This window comes from Octopus bimaculoides, chromosome 2 (assembly GCF_001194135.2).
Source record: "Octopus bimaculoides isolate UCB-OBI-ISO-001 chromosome 2, ASM119413v2, whole genome shotgun sequence".
Classification (NCBI taxonomy): Eukaryota; Metazoa; Mollusca; class Cephalopoda; order Octopoda; family Octopodidae; genus Octopus; species Octopus bimaculoides.
This window is the reverse complement of record NC_068982.1, coordinates 37675654-37692992: the sequence shown is the minus strand read 5'-3', so window position 1 is coordinate 37692992 and position 17339 is coordinate 37675654. Positions and strand designations below refer to the sequence as shown.

The 17339-nt window shown below is 34.8% G+C and overlaps 1 protein-coding gene across 2 annotated transcripts in view; it reads right to left on the bottom strand.

The window, feature by feature from the left end:
* The window catches only part of LOC106873463 (voltage-dependent L-type calcium channel subunit beta-1), a 303996-nt gene that overhangs the window by 281564 nt on the left and 5093 nt on the right, over window positions 1-17339 (bottom strand). For both annotated transcript variants that reach the window (XM_014920835.2, XM_014920837.2), the window contains exon 2: window positions 14600-14683. In XM_014920835.2, the coding sequence (XP_014776321.1) occupies window positions 14600-14683 (84 nt within the window). The remainder of the gene's footprint in view (window positions 1-14599; window positions 14684-17339) is intronic.

Sequence of the window (17339 nt, the reverse complement as noted above, 5' to 3'; positions counted from 1 at the left end):
ATATATATATATATATATAGGCATGGTTGGAAGGGCATCCAGCTGTGAAAAGCATGCCAAAGTGGACCGGTGACGGCGTTAGGAAGGTCATCCAACCATGAAAACTAGGCCACACAGACCTCACCTGGGCTGGTGCTATATAAAAAGCACCCAGTCCACTCTGTAAAATGGTTAGCATTAGGAAGGGCATCCAGCTGCAAAAATTATGCTGAAGCAGATAATGGAGCTTGGTGCAGTCCTCTGGCTTGCAGGCTCCTGTCAAACCATCCAACCCATGCCAGCATAGAAAATGGATGTTAAATTATGATGATGATGATGATGATGATGATGATGATGATGAATATATTTACAAATATATATATATATATATATATAGAGAGAGAGAGAGAGAGATACACACACACATATACATACATACATATATATATATATACACACATACACATATATAATTTAATTAGTTCATCATGAGTGATGAAAGAATACCCAAAGTCTTCATGGACAGCCAGTTTGATAGTGGGAACAGGAATGTTGGTCAACCATAGCTCAAATATAAGGACAAGCTGAAGAGTTAATATAGCAGTTAATATAGCTCACAACACCTTTCAGCAAAAAGAATGAAGGTTGTGTCAAAATGGTATAAGATACTTTGTTTCAACCAGCATTAACAAGCTTAAGGATGCAAGGTAAAGGAGAAAACCAGCTGCAAATACACCACTGCACTGATCCATAATCCCCAAACTTGCAACATCTGCGGGCTTCTTTGCAAATTGTTGGCAGAAGTCAAATGTCACATTCAACATAGGCATTATGACTAACAAAGAAAGTCGTTGGATCCTCATGAAACAAAACTGACAGGAGAGTCCATCATCATATATAAAATGAGTGTGTGAGTCTGTTTTTGTTCCTCACCCACATCACTCCATACATCTTTCTCTCTGCAGTCTCCACTGAAAATTCATTAAGTCAGGGAAATCTGTCATGTCAGCATCAGTGACACCAATACATAGCATATTTATCCCATATTTTCTCAGGAAAGCCATCTAGATTTCAGGTAAGTAAAACTATTATTTCTCATTCTATCTTTGCTTCCCTTTCTATATTGTTATGGTCTTCTTCACTGCTAGAAATTCTAAATATGCTCCCCATGTAGGTTGATGTGAATAGAAACTACAGGTGTTCTTATGTTCTATCCTTTCATTTCTGTATTTCTTCCCCCACCTCTCTCTCTCTCATTTCAACTGAAAATTTGTTAAGGTAGGTGGATCTGCCATTCCAGTAATGGTATTTCCTATATATATAATATATATATATATATGACTACTATATTTGAATGAAGTGCAAACAATGGTGGTAAAAAATCTGTACAGCGGAGACATGGACTCCAGAAACTGCAACAAAAGCAACCACCTAGGTGAGCAACAGCTGTGAATCACAACTTTGATACAGTAGTGAAGAAGGGACACTTTAGTTTTAACAAGCAGCCTCTCTACCATGTATGGTAAGATAAAATGCATTCAATCCATACTGAAAAATGGTTTGAGCATCCAGTTATAAAAAATATGCTAAAAACATGACATTCAAATCAATGAAAACTCTTAACTGTGTATACAGGGCTAAACCTTACCATATTAGTACTGCACACGGCAGAGGATGGCCAGGTTGGAACGTCTGACCATGTATGAGAACCTCTCAACCATCATCAACTGGTCATACCATCAGCCACCTTTCCTTTCAATTCAGAACACACACCAAATAACACACTTATCACTGCCACAAACAGAAATTCTCTTCTTCCCTGTAGGTTCAAAACCTAAGGGATACCAACAGAAACACTGCCATGATAAAATGAGGTCTTGTGATATTGTAGAGAAGCTAGAACAGACATGAGTAGATGTGTATTGTGCATACAAGTTAAGTTGAAAGGAGCCTAAACAAGACATTTTGTGGGCAAGGAACACAAGAACAAATTTTCATGAATTAGTAACAACATTGTGATGGATGGAGTAGGAATATTAAGAGAGAAATGGATATATGAAATAATTAAGGTAGCCAGCATTGTAGTAGGATGATTAAGCTCAGAATTATCATACACAACACAACACCAATCTTTACATATGCATCACAGTCAAGAGTAACAAACAAGCTAAATAAGTGTTCCTCTGACCTCCTTTTGCAAGCTATTTCTTTAATAACTGTTAGCTCCCATTATTACTGCTTTAACTTATTAAAGTTACCAACATGTAACACGTTGGACAAAATCATGGTTGCTGTCCCAATGTATGTGAAGGCTATAGTTAGGACACACAGAATGAACAGCAAGCAATGTTCTTGAAATCTTGTAATGCAGATGACCGAACCATTTGCAAAACAAATGACCGGAAAACAGCCACCTGATCCCCTAACATTCAAATGAATGTGCAAGACAGATATAATTCATACTCACCAGGAAATGGGATATCCAGATGGCTGTGAATACTAAATTTATCCACAATGAAAAATATACTCCTCCATATAGATTACTAAGTGATCTCAAGAAATACCTAAACAACCTCAGAAATTTAAGACAGTCTAGAGAAGGAAAGTTATGGAAGCTGAAAGATCCTTTGGCCAAAAAAGGTTTAAAGAAGTACAAGGAGAAACATATTTCAAGGGGGGAATAGATACTTATAACGTAGAAGATAACCAGAAGCTTCCACAAGATTTTCTGAAAATAGTGGTAGCTAAAAACACTATCAGATAGGTTGAAGAGAGGCTGGATTTCAGGAATATTTAATAAAGAGAAAAACAGAGTTAGAGATTGCAAAGCAGTGTGTCAGTATGAATCAGATCATTGGTGAGAAATGTGTATGCAAAGATAACAACGTAATTAACCACATAAATGCCAAGAAAAAAAGAGACAAAAGAAAGAAGGAAATGTTATTATGAAAGGGTGTTAAATAAACAAAGTGCATTGGAGAAAGAGAAACCCCATGTAGACTCAACAGAGGATTCAGCTATAGAAATTGACATCTATAGAGTCAAAATGGCTATTAAGGATATGAAGGTATGGAAATCATCCAGTCGCTGAAAATATTTAGAGAAGTAGGATACACATGGATAATCATGTAGTATAGAAAGGAGTACTGTTCTATGTTTTAGAGATGAGGAATTCTGTACATTATTTACGTTATTTACATTGGACAGATTTGTGTCCTCATCTTGTTTGTTGTTACCACGTTTCGGTAACAAGATTCTGAGTTCTATTCCAGGTAGTGCCTTGAATGAACAATAATAATAACATCAAAAAATACATTAGGAATGAGAACCCATGGTTGGATTCAAAATTTCACCAGGACACCTGATGAAGGCTGGAAAGTAAATCAGCCGAAACATTGTGGTAACAACAAACAAGATGAGGACATATCTGTCCAATGTAAATAATGTAAATGATGTATAGCTAGGAGTAGTTCTAAATGAGTAGCATAGCAGTTTCATTATCAATGACTACAAGGACAAAGAAAATGCTCTAGAAAGAAGCATGTACAGAGGAATCACACAGATGAACCAAGTCATGAAAGTAACAGAAAGAGCTATAGCACAACTAATAAGGAAGAAAATTCATTTAAATGAGATGTGATTTAGATTTGTGCAAGAACAGAGTACCAAGAAGTCCTCTTTCTAGTGAAACAACTTCATATGTTCTTAGTTAAGAGCAAGCCAATGTACCTAGCATTTGTTGATCTAGGGCCTTTATCGGGGTACCAAGTTCTGTTGTCTGATTTTTACTAAGAAAAGTTGGTGTAGATGAATGGCTTAAGTGAGAGTCAGCAACAAGTTTTCCAAAGAATTTAGCATTCAAGGTGTCTATCAGGTTCTCAGCTCCTTCCTATATACTATACATAGTTCTCCAGACCATGACAAAGGAATTCAAATCTTTTGAGACCAACCTACCCAAGACTGCCCCTCATCCAATGATACAAACTTCCTGTTTTAAAGTAATCTATATTAAAACCTTCCATGAAAATACCATGTTAATCTATGTTCCAAGCTCCCAGCTTAATAATGGCAGAGATATTTCACTAACTTCTCTTCTTCTTCATCATCATCATTATCATCATCATTTAACGTCCACTTTCCATGCTAGCATGGGTTGGACGATTTGACTGAGGACTGGCAAACCAGATGGCTGCACCAGGCTCCAATCTGATTTAGCAGAGTTTCTATAGCTGGATGCCCTTCCTAACGCCAACCACTCCGAGAGTGTAGTGGGTACTTTTACGTGCCACCAGCACGAGAGCCAGTCAGGCAGTACTGGCAATGGCCACACTCAAGTGGTGTTTTTTACGTGCCACCCGCACAGGAGCCAGTCCAGCGGCACTGGTAACAAAGTTGCTCAAATGTTTTTTCACATGCCACCAGCACAGGTACCAGTAAGGATACGCTAGTAATGATCACGCTCAAATGGTGCTTTTTACGTGCCACCAGCACGGAAGCCAGTCAGCTGCTCTGGCAGCAATCACGCTCAGATGGTGCTCTGAGCACTCCACTGGCACGGGTGCCAGTCATCAAATTCGCAAATTTGATTTGATTTCCATCATTATTTTCAAAATTAATTGAAACAAAGGCAGTGTATTTCAACAAAAATATGGTAACAAAACGGTTAAGACTCAGAACTGACTCTATCAAAGAACTGTAGAGAAATTTTTTCAATTATGAAAGCAAAACCTAGAATCAAGAGGTCTTACAATAAAATCTAGTAAAGAGAGTCAGCAGAAAACAAATGGGATTATTGTCTTCTGGGAAGTGATCATGCTCAATATGCAGAGAAATAGATAGATGCCTTGTAGTGTCCTGAATATAAACTATGGGTGTATGAGAGATACAGTGGAATTGCAGGCAAGCTGACAGACGATTTCATATGTAGCAGATGCATGAGAGTAATTAGCAACATGGACACACATGAAATAAAAAACTCTAGAAGCAGTTGGCAGCTTCTGTTACCTAGGTGACCTAATTAGTAGTGAAGGGCACTTCAAAAGTAGAGTAGCCAAAATAAGAACAGGATGGAAAAAGATCAAGCAGCTATTACCTCTGCTGAAAACACAGGGATTCTTTCTCAAAAGGAAGTGCAGAATTTATTAGATTTGTGTAAAAAGTACAATACCTAATAGCTGTGAAATATGGACATTGGATTCAGAGGATGAACAAAGGCTAGAAATTAATGAAACAAGCATGCTCCACTGGATGTGTAATGTTAATGTATATGAATGAGAGCTCAAATGATCTGAGAAAAAGAATAGGTGCAAGAGGAATGATATGTAGTGTGCTAAAGAGAGTTAATTGGTATGGATGTGTGATGCATATGAAAGATTATACTTGAGTGTCAAGTGATCAAAGTGGAAGAAATCGGAGGTAAAAGAAGACAGAAAAAAATCATTTGTGCCAAGATGCTGTCCTGGAGAAGGCCTATCTAACTAAAGCAAGCACAGAAAAAGAGTATTAAATAATGATGATGGTGAAGATACTATAAAAGAAAATGTAGAATAATATAATATACATAGAATAATTTGAAAATAGTAAGAGCTATTTGAACAAACATGGAAATGAATTCAAAACTTATGGTTGAAATTTAAAGATATTGTTAGCGATTTCTTATTTAGCTACAAAGGAGAGAGATTCATCAGTTATCCAGTTGTTTGATTGCTAACAGTATGTAACATTATCTGAAGATACAATTTCATGAAGGTCACAAATTCTTGTAACATCTGTAAATCAGTGCAAGTATGCTCTACTGCATAACTGGAACATATTCAGCAAAATTCTTCTCAAAAATAAACAGTTTATTTCAACTAAAGATAAAATAAATACTATCAAATACAAAATATCAATGTTTTATGCTTAACCATCTTATCTTTGGTTTCAAATTTTGGCACAAGGACAGCAAGTTCAGAAGAGAAGGCAAATCAATTACATCAACCCTAGTACCCAACTAATACTTATCTTATCAACTCCACAAGGATGAAAAACAGAATCGACCCCAGTGGAATTTGAACTCAGAACACAAAAACAGACAAAATGCTGCTCAGTATTTTGCCCAGCATGCTAACAATTCTGCCAGCTCACCACACCAATCAACATACTAATAATAGCATTAATGGTATAAATAATTAATGCAAAATTAGTTCAGTACCTTACCAATAAATGCAGTGCACTATGCACAACAACACACAATAATACAAAAATATAGAAATACAGAAATTAAAAAATATTATATACTGCCTTTAAAATAATTAACTTCCTCAAAATGATTATTTTTAATGTAACCACAAAGTAGGAGACATTTAGTGTAGCAACATGAATTGTAACATTAATGCATTTCCATGTAGTTGTTCACTTACAGTTTTTGTAAAGCTGTTACAATAGAAAATCAAAGATTCATCATTCTAATGCCCACTTTCTCATACAGAATTTGTTGAGGTAGATTTTCTATGGCTAGATGCCCCTCCTTTTGCCAACATTCACTTGTTTCCAAATAAGGTAATATTTTCCCATTACCAGATATGTTTTCATAGAGGATTGGAAACAAAGACCACCACTTGTATGACAGTGACAATCATTTACAACTATCGCATTTTGTCAAGACAAGTTGACATAACATACACATGCATACACATATATATTACACATTTTATACATACATATATATATATACATGGCTGTGTGGTAAGTAGTTAGCTTACCAGCCACATAGTTCCAGGTTCAGTCCCACTGGATGGCATCTTGGGCAAGTGTCTTCTACTATAGCCTCAGGAGACCAAAGCCTTGTGAGTGGATTTGGTAGATGGAAACTGAAAGAAGCCCGTCATATGTATATAAATAAATATATATATGTATGTGTGTGTATATGTTTGTGTGTCTGTGTTTATCCCCTGCAACATCACTTGATAACCAATGCTAGTGTGTTTATGTCCCTTAACTTAGCAGTTCAGTAAAAGAGACTGATAGAATAAGTACTAGGTTTTCAAAGAATAAGTCCTGGGGTCGATTTGCTCGACTAAAGGCGATACTCCAGCATGTCTGCAGTCAAATGACTGAAACAAGTAAAAGAAAAGAAAGAAAAAATATACCACAATACACACACACACACATATATATACATATACACACACACACATATATACATACACATACATAAATACACACACATACACAACAGGTTTCTTTATTCTGGGGCTATAGTAGAAGACACTTGCCTAAAGTGTCACACAAAGGGACAGAACCCAAATCATGTGTTTAGCAAGTAACTTAATTATCAACTTTTTTTTTCTAATCTAATTTTATTATACAATATGTAATTATTTTGCAATGACTCACTGTTATAGATAAATAGTTAACTAGCAACAAAGTGCAATAATTGTATATTCAATATAGCAGTTAGATTTATTAAATTTTGAGTAAACATGAACATTGCCTCCAAGCTACATGGTTGGGGTTCAGTCCCATTGGGCAAGAGTTCTTGTAAGCCTCAAGTCAACCAAAACCTTGTGAATGGATTTGGTAGACTGTAATTGAAAGAAGCCCACCATGTGCGCACACATGCACACACACATAAATGTATGTATGTTTGTTTGTGCTTCTTCACTTTGACGTTGACAAATCATGTGAAAGACTTTACATGTCTAGGACATCTTATCAGCAAAGTCAATAGGTCAATAAAGGGCTTACAAGTAAGGTTGCCAAAGCCTGTAAGATTTCTGTTGATTTGAATGCAGTTTTAGGACTAAGGTTGGATTCTATACCATTGATGTCAAATCCGTCCTAATGCATGTTTCAGAATACTGCTGGTGACTGCTAGTAAAAGTAAAAGATGAAAAGATCAATACTTTCAACAATGGGTGCTTGAGGAAAATCTGCTGCAGCTCTGGATCAGCAAGGTGTCAAATTAGTTGCAGTAGTGTGATCCTTGAAATAAAATGCTAGTCTATAGAAATTATAGTAGAGATAACCCTATATTATGGTTGCATAACAAAATACTGCATCCCTACAAGTCATTAATAAAATGCTAGTGGCTCAGATGGCTGGATTATGCATTCATAATAATCTAGGAGGATATACCATAGATAGCATTAACATGGATACTACCAAGAAACCAAAAGCCTGGACATCCAAAAGAACATCAGATGTACTGCCATTGAAGAGGAAAGGCTGTGGGGAATGCATCATATATGGAACAATACACAGAGAGTTGCTAAAGACTAGTGTCAAGGGCTTCAAAAAGCTGAGGCCTAATTTTCCAGCTAGGAAGAAGAAAATTAAGAACTAAAAACTAAAATGATTTCATTCAGAATATAAGATGGGAAACTTTAAACAAGATATGAAGGATTGATACTACAAGAAATTGTGATTAAAAAAATTTTCTAGATTTAAATGTGTAGTGTTTCTGCAATGAGATCAGAGCTACTGTTTATAACCAAAATCAGACTTCTCAACAAAAGCATATGCTTAGACAGGAAACATGGTAATTCATTTAGAATGATACCTTTCACATTTATAGACTTAAAAAAAAAAGATTTTCACTTTGTGGCACTTATGATATTCTATCAATAAAAATTTTTTACATAACAAACATAGCAAACAATTATTTCAGTTACTTCACTAACAAAATAAATCTACTTATTTTTTAATAAGAAACATTAAAAACTGCATACATATTAACAAACATATCACAAAACTTAGCAACACATATAAGCAATAATTATAGTGTAGATGCAGTCAAAAATACACATCTTTCAAATAACAAGCATAACACCAATAACAGAAAAGCAAAGATTTCAAAAACTCCAACATCACCATTCATAAAAAAACTCTTCTACAAAAACTAATTCTTCTAATCTTATTGAATTGATAAATAAATTTCACATCTTGAAAAATAGCATATCTGCAATATCCATCTCCAAAGACTGTCATAAGTTATATACAGCCTAATCATTTCCTTTCCTTTAAAGATGTTAGGCTGTAAAATTTTGATAAAAACGCATTAGTCATAAACCTATTCTGCTTAAATTCATTTAATTTAAATCCCTTCTCACAAATTTCACAAGAATTAGTATTAGCTCATATTCAATTTGAACTTCCTAAGAGTAGGCTGCTGTCATCTACACCCATTTGGTGCATCTGCCTCTTCTTGTCATCCTACTGTGACTCACTTTCTAGACCAGTGGTTCTCAACCATTTTTTAAAATTTTGGACCCCTTTAGTTCCAATTTTACTCAAGTGGACCCTCATAGCCATTTGATGTTTAAAAAATCCTATATTTTTTTAATTAAATATCATTAGGAATTGTATTAAAAAAATGTTCAAATATTTTGTGTCTTGCAGAAGTATAACCAATTTATGGGATGTAAACTTTTACAACAAAATCTTATACAGACTCCCAAGAGTCATATGGACTCCAGTTGAGAACCATTGCTCTAGACTTTACAAGATATTTCCTCCAAGAACTACATTACTTTTAGAACTCTTTTTATGTGCTCATTTCAACTCCAATCTTAAAAAATTCCAGCTTAACGTTAACTACATTGGTTTATAGTTAACTCTATACTCTAGTTTATAGAGAGTTTTAAGAAAAGCTACAGTCATTCACCACCTCCTCCTACTTATATTAATGAATTAAAACAAATTAATTTGATCATGAGAGCCAGTATTTTTGCTTGAATTCTGCTATTAAAGTTTTAACAAAGAATGAAAAGCAAAATATGTGAGACACCTACTTGAAATAATCAAGTTTAATATACTGGTTTCAAATTTTGGCACAAGGCTAGAAATTTTGGGTGATAGGAAAGGTTGTTTACATCAACTCCAATGCTCAACTGGTACTTATTTTAGTGACTCCAAAATGTTGAAAGACAAGGTCAATCTCAGCAGAATTTGAGCTCAGAATGCAAAGAGAGAGGAAATGCCACTAAGCACTTAGCCCAATGTGCTAACAATTCTGCCAGCTCACCACCTTATCAAGTTTAATATATTAGCTATACTTCCTCCATACATAAACTGAATAATTTTCACAAGCTATTCACCAGCAGTATCAATATTACTCATCAAACTACAAGGTGGTATCAAAAAGTTGCTGGACCAGTTCTGTAGCACGCCAACAAATGTAAGTACACAAATGGATGTGCAGTGAGAGCTAGCAGTGACCTTTATGAGGCAGTGTGCCGAGTGACATCACTGTGTTTACCTCACAAGTTGTGAATTTGTGTTTTTGTGATCACATGTATGCTGTAGTCTGCGATTTTGTCACAGACAAACAAAGAGCCAACATGAAATTTTGCATTAAACTTGGGAAGTCTGCTACAGAGACATTAAGCATGCTTTGGCAAGCTTACAGCCACCAGGCAATGGGTCATACACAATGTTTCAAGTGGCACGGGAACTTCAAAAACAGAAGAATGTCCCTGAAGACGATGAGCGATCTGGAAGACCTGCTATGAATGTCACCCCCAGAAATGTGGTGTTGTGCATCAAGAATTTGTTCCCCAGGGCCAGACTGTAAATCGAGAGTTCTACTGCAATGTTTTGAAAAGGAGGACATTTGGCAAAAGCAACCAGATCTGTGGAGCGCGAAGAATTGGATTCTTCACAATGACAATGCAGCCTGTCACTAAGCTCTCTTCACTCATGAGTTTCTCACCAAAAACAGCATGGTATCACTTCTGCACCCATCCTATTCACCACATTTAGCACCTGCGGATTTCCATCTCTTCCCCAAGATGAAAATGCAGCTCATAGGTCACCATTTTAACACCAATGTCGAGATCCAGAGAGAATCGCAGAAGGTCCTCGACTCGCTTACAGAAAATGACTTCCAGACCAAATTCCAAAAGTGGCAAGAACGCTGGGACCGGTGTATTGCTGCACAAGGCGATTATTTCAAAGGAGATGATGTTAAAACATAGGTAAATAAGTTATTTTTTATTAAACATAACTAGTTCAGGAACCTTAGAAAATGACTTCCAGACCAAATTCCAAAAGTGGCAGGAACGCTGGGACCGGTGTATTGCTGCACAAGGCGATTATTTCAAAAGAGATGATGTTAAAACATAGGTCAATAAGTTATTTTTTATTAAACATAACTAGTTCAGGAACCTTTTGATACCACCTCATACAGTGAGGTGAATGTTTCCACAGCACAAGAGAGCTCCAGCGATCAGTGTTAGTTCTAGTTTCATACCATGAAGCTGGATAGTCTACCAGTCCATAAAATTTCCACATGATCCTGAACCTATTCTTGACAGCTATGTGAACTCAACAATCTACCAACAGAAGATTTGAGATTAATAGCTTACCAACTAGCTATTTCCCCTCTACTAAACTACAGAGGATAGAAGCCAGCCACATACCTTTCTAGCTTTTTAGGTGACAAAAATTACAAATGTAGATATAAATTATTTCCAAGAACTATAGCATGCATAGGCACATCATGACAGTTTGGATACAGGTATGTATGTATATTGTATCAATATTTGTAGATATGTATGTGTGCACGTGTGTTAATGCTTACACACATCACTTCACATGAAAAGCCTCAAACTAAATAATGATGAGGTTTGTTAACATTCATTGTCAACAAATTGTTCACTAACTGCAACTTCAAAGACATGTAGAAAAATTCCCCTGCCTTGAAAATCAGATATAGATTAGCAACAGTAAAGGTACCTGGCTGTAAAACCAATGCCTCAATATATATGTATTCATCTCACCCATAGCAGCATGAAAGAGCTGGATATAAAAACAAACACAAATGATAATTTATCTGAACTCTCTCTAACAGTTAGTATCACGATGCACTCACATCCCTGAATGCATACAGAAAAACTTTGCCAGTCTCTCCACCAAAAATCCCTCCTACTGCTTCAAATCAACAAGGCTGCTAACAAAATTCCTTCCATTACATTCAAATATTGTGCTCAGAGCTTACCCCTATTCTCTCAATACTAGGGTCTACCCTAGTCTTTGGAAACTTTCCAGAGAGTGACCCATCAATCCTCAAGAATCTCTCTTCCACCAGGACGGCTTCTGTAGAGCCAGATCAACTATGAACCTTTCGAGGAGTTTTTCACTTTTCAATGGCAATAAACATGACATAAGAAAAGCATTTTACTATGTTTGGAACAGGAAACAACTAGCTAAGCAGGCCTTTGACTTTATCCATTTCTCATCAAACATAGTGCTACCACTCAAACCCACTTGACATACCTGTTTCTCCTCTTCTCATCACAGTTACAGTCTAGGGGCCTTAGTAATCCCTATGACCAATCCTAATTTGCCAGAAAGTCAACAGTGTAATTTCCTTCATCAAATAACTGCACCTTAAAACATGAAGAAAAACTATCTTCTGTGCAAGCACACAAATGGGTAAAAAGTAGTTTTTAATAAAATCAGTAATTGGTAGCAAAAGTAAAAGAATGATGAAAGAGCAGATATAGGAAGAGAAAGCTAGTTGGGGAAAACTTTTAAATGACCACTTAAGAGAATAAGACAGCTAGCAATGATTATCAATCAATGAACTGAAGGCCAATTATCACAGCTCCGAATCAATGCTTGCCAAGCATAAATTGCAGAAAAAATAACATTTGGAAATTGGCGTTGAATGAAAGTGTATGATCACCAGGCCAGTAAAATATACTCAAGCATTACTTAACTGATAGTTTTTAAAATCTGGTGAAAATGCTGATGAAAAAGAAATGAGCAACTCAACTAAATATAATACTCTTTTTCCATACAAAAATGAGAAAAAAGAAAATCTTTGAAACAAGGAGCAGGAAGTAAATAAAATGGGAGTTGTGAAAACGAAAGCTGGCCAAATAATGGTAGCTTCACTAGGTTAGATAGATGGCGATATTTTTATCAACCACAAACAAATTATAGACTAGTACAATTTATAAGCTAGATTCTTCAAATAATATTCACAATAAAAAATACAACACTTAACAGCAATATAAAACTAAGAGTAAAAAAATCACTAAAAGGACAACACGTTACGAGGATCTGTAATGAAAAATTTGACAGAGTGGAGGGAAAGGTATTTATAAAAATTAGATTACGAAAATCCTTTTCAAATTGCGAAAAGTTTATACACTATCAAGTTTACATTGATGGAAGAATGGTGTATCTAAACAAGTGCCCCCTTTCACACACCACCTCGACTTTGTTTCCTCATAACTTTCAGAAAAATGGATGTTTTTTAATGAAATTTTCTGGATACCTTTCAGATGATGAAGATTACGATTTATTGAAATTCAATTTACAGCTATATATATATTGATTGCCATATATACTGGGTAAGCGTGCACATATATACACTGACACATCACACAAATATCTACAAAATGAAATTTTAAATTTTGTAAACACTGATGTGTATCAGAATGTGCGTGCCTACCAGATTTTCTTTTTTTTTTTTTGGCTTTTGTTTCCTCCCTCCCACAGCGCATTAAATTCCAATATAATCATAATCTACATCATCTGAAAGGTATTTGTAGAAAATTTCATACAAAAAATATCCGTTTTTTTTCTGAGAGTTATGAGGAAACAAAGTTGAGGAGTAAAGCACACATGTGTAGGTATGTCAAATAGAGTAGGTAGTCCAAGTAAATGACAATATTAAACTTTTCCATAGGTATATAATATTGACAAGCTTCAGAATAAGGAAGCGTGATGAAATAATATCACCACAAACCATTCAAAACTCTACAAGCTCATGTTATCAAATAAGCCAACATGATAAAACAAAAACAAAAATTAGTTATAATTTTCATCAGTCGCACTAATTAGGTGTGTGGACAGTTTATTCAGAGAGGAAATTTAGAATAAGAAATGGAGATAAAAATTATAGGGTTAGATAAGTAAAATATTCCCTTTCCTTTTGGTTCATAAATCTCTGAGACTCAGAACTATAATTTTGATTTACAAACATTATAAAACATTGGTGACTACATTCTATATTAAATAAGATTACAAACTTACAGTGTATCAATACAAATAACATATACACGTATTAATACAATTAGATATCTACGTAGTCTTTATTCCTTAATCACATACTATATAATTGGTTAACACTATGCAGGAAAGGGTTTGCGGGGTACTAGAACATAAATCAGAAAATGTTATTGGATGAAACGTTTTACTTTTGTAAATCAACACAGAAAAAAAATGTTATTCTCATTATATATGTAAAAAACAATATATACTGCTTAATTAAAAAATGTAAAAAAAGAAAATCTTTAAAAATTTGCAAATCAACTTTACACAATTCATGCAATTTTTTTCTCTTTTTTCTTTTTCTTTTCTTTTTTTTTATTTTTTATCCATTTAATCATAGTTAATTCTAAACCATATGTCAAAGCTACTGTGAGATATTGAGTTAATATCCGTTATGACTTTACATATGTACGTGCGTATATTCATGCGTATTTGTCTTATTATTGTTGTTGTATTTAGCTGTTGCACGTATGTGTTTGCGTGTGAATGCGCGCGCACCTGTGACTACGGCAACAGAGAGATACACAATCGCCATCTTTTCCTGATTTGTTAGTGAACCAAAACATGAACTTACCTGTCGGATAAAACTGTTCGAACTGTCGGAAAAACTGCCATCAGAACGCTTAAACTTCCCTCCTTTACGCTTTGATCCTTTTCCCTATTAAAAGGAAAGAAATGTATTAACGTATATGTTATCTAAGCAATGAACAGTTTCAGTTTCTTTTAACTTTCATTCATGCTCACCTGTTGTACATCACACACCATTTTGGTTATATTATTTAACAGAATTACTTTAATAAACATTAATATAATGAAACTCAATAGTTTTTTCTTTTAACTCGTAAAGAAGACTAGTTGACTAATATTGATTAGGTATTACTGTTCAGTGATACTGTTCAGTATTAATATTGCTAGCTACATCTAATTTGGCATCACCTCGCGAATCTTAAAGGAATGTGAGAAAATATGGCGTTCATGCAACTCCTGATGACATTAAAGAAGAATTTCTAACATAGTTACAAAACTATATAGTTAGAATGAGAAAATGTAAATTATTTATTCGCTTCCATTTTGGTATTTATTCTATAAACTCCAAATGGAGAGCTGCAAACTCAAATCTAGCGGGGTTTGAACTCAAAATGTTGAAATCATAATAACTAAACACCGCACCGCATTTACTCTAGCACTTGACAAACTTCAATGTCATGATTGCTAATAAACGTTACCCAGACCAGAAAAATGGAAAACAGACATAATCGATTAAATCGACCTCACTACTTGTCTCTCAAAAGATGAAAGGCATAGTTAGGATTCGAACTCAGGTGTAAAAGGGTATATAACTAAATGCCACAAGGCGTTTTTGTCTGGCAATCTAGTTAATAATAACAATTTAAGGTACAATTTATTTCAAAGATGCTATTGCCTTGGATTTAACTACAGTGGAATTCATTTACCATAATCACAGATAATGTTGTTAACGACCTATTGTTATCAAATGTAGTGGGTCCCAAACTTAAGATTATCAGCTGATTATTGTTATCGACAAGACATCGTCCCCAAACTATCAGTCTGCTGCCTCCACCGTATTTGTTAACTGGATATAGTTGTATAAATAAAACTAAGCAAAAACATTGGTTTACCAAATAAGAAAAGAACAATACAAGCTATAGAGTATATATTGCCTGAAAAGTATTAGCAGATGAGATTTTAAAACTTTGCATAACTCCTTTATTATTTGCACCTTCAAAAGTTATGTATGCACACATACACACACGTGTGTTTTGGGTGCAAAAATGCTAAGTAGTCATTGTGCATCAATTTTAAAATGTGTAGTCTGTTAGACTTGCATATCCAAAGAAAACCTTTATAATCGAAAGGTTTCAGTGATTCTCAACCATTTTTTGCCAATGGACCCCTTTGAATCGTATCTTATTCTACTGGATCCCAACAGACTTTCGATGTTTTAAAAAGCCACGTATTTTTATAATTAAATATTAGGAACTGTATTTAAAAAATTGTTCAAATATTTTGTGCATTGTAAAGATATTACCGATTTACTGCACATAAATTTTAATAGCAAAATCTTATGTGGACCCCAGTTGAGGACCCCTGCTTTAGATTTAAGAAAACAATGTTTTACAAACAATTAGATAGATAGATGAGTGTGTTTCAAGACAAACGTTCATAATCTGGAAAGCCAGTTTGCTAAAGTGAAATTAAGAAACATAACTTCCATAACTAGTATCAGAAAATTTAAATGAAAAAGGTTTATATCTGAATTTTCTAAATATATAGATTACTTAGAAAGGACACAAGGCTACAAATATGTATGTGAGCGATATAGTTGATTGAATCGATGTTTGTAAATGGCTGGTACTTATTCTACTGACCACCACCCACAAAAATGAATTGCTAAGTCGGCAACGACAATACTTGAAGAATTGAAATGTTGAAAAAGTACTCCTACAATTTCTGCTATTCCACCGCCTGAGTTACAAAAGAGATTCTAATATACATACATACATACATACATATATACGCGAAGGTAAAGAATACACACACCACCCGTTTTTTGGCGTTTAGGGTTGGGGTTACGTCGAAAACGGGTGGTGTGCGTATTCTTTACCTCCGCCTGTATATATTTATATATTAGCTCGAAACGTCAAAGACTTTCCGTATTCCCGAGCGTCATACTAATATATACTTTTGTTATTTACACCACCTGTCCTCGTCTGTTGTTATTATTTGTATATTCTCCCATATATATATATATATATATATATATAAACACATACACGCACACACGCATACTCACACACAAATCTGCACCACACGCACGCAAATCAATAGAGTAATTAATTTTTAAAATCTGTTGCTGATAAAAACTTATAAAATAAACGACATAATAATCTCACGAGATGAGAATTTTAATTTATAATCAAGAATTTATACTGAAGAAAAAAAATTGCGACATATTCTTTGCGCAGACGTTGAGAAAATGTCACCTAAAAGTGTAATCGTTTGACAGAGAAGCCGCACACATCTGTCACTGCTTCTAAGCCTGTGTTTGACATTGCGATTCCGTTCAGAAGCAAATTATGAACGCACGCGCATATATATATATATATATATAAATGTTTCCGTGCATGTCTGCATAAACTCTCTCTCTCTCTATCTATCTATCTATCTGTCTATCTATCTATCTATCTATCTATCCATATATCTACCTAGCTACCAACCTATCTACCTACCTTTTCGCTCACCCCATTCTTTTCATACCCCTCTCTTTCTATCCTTATCTCTATCCCCATATA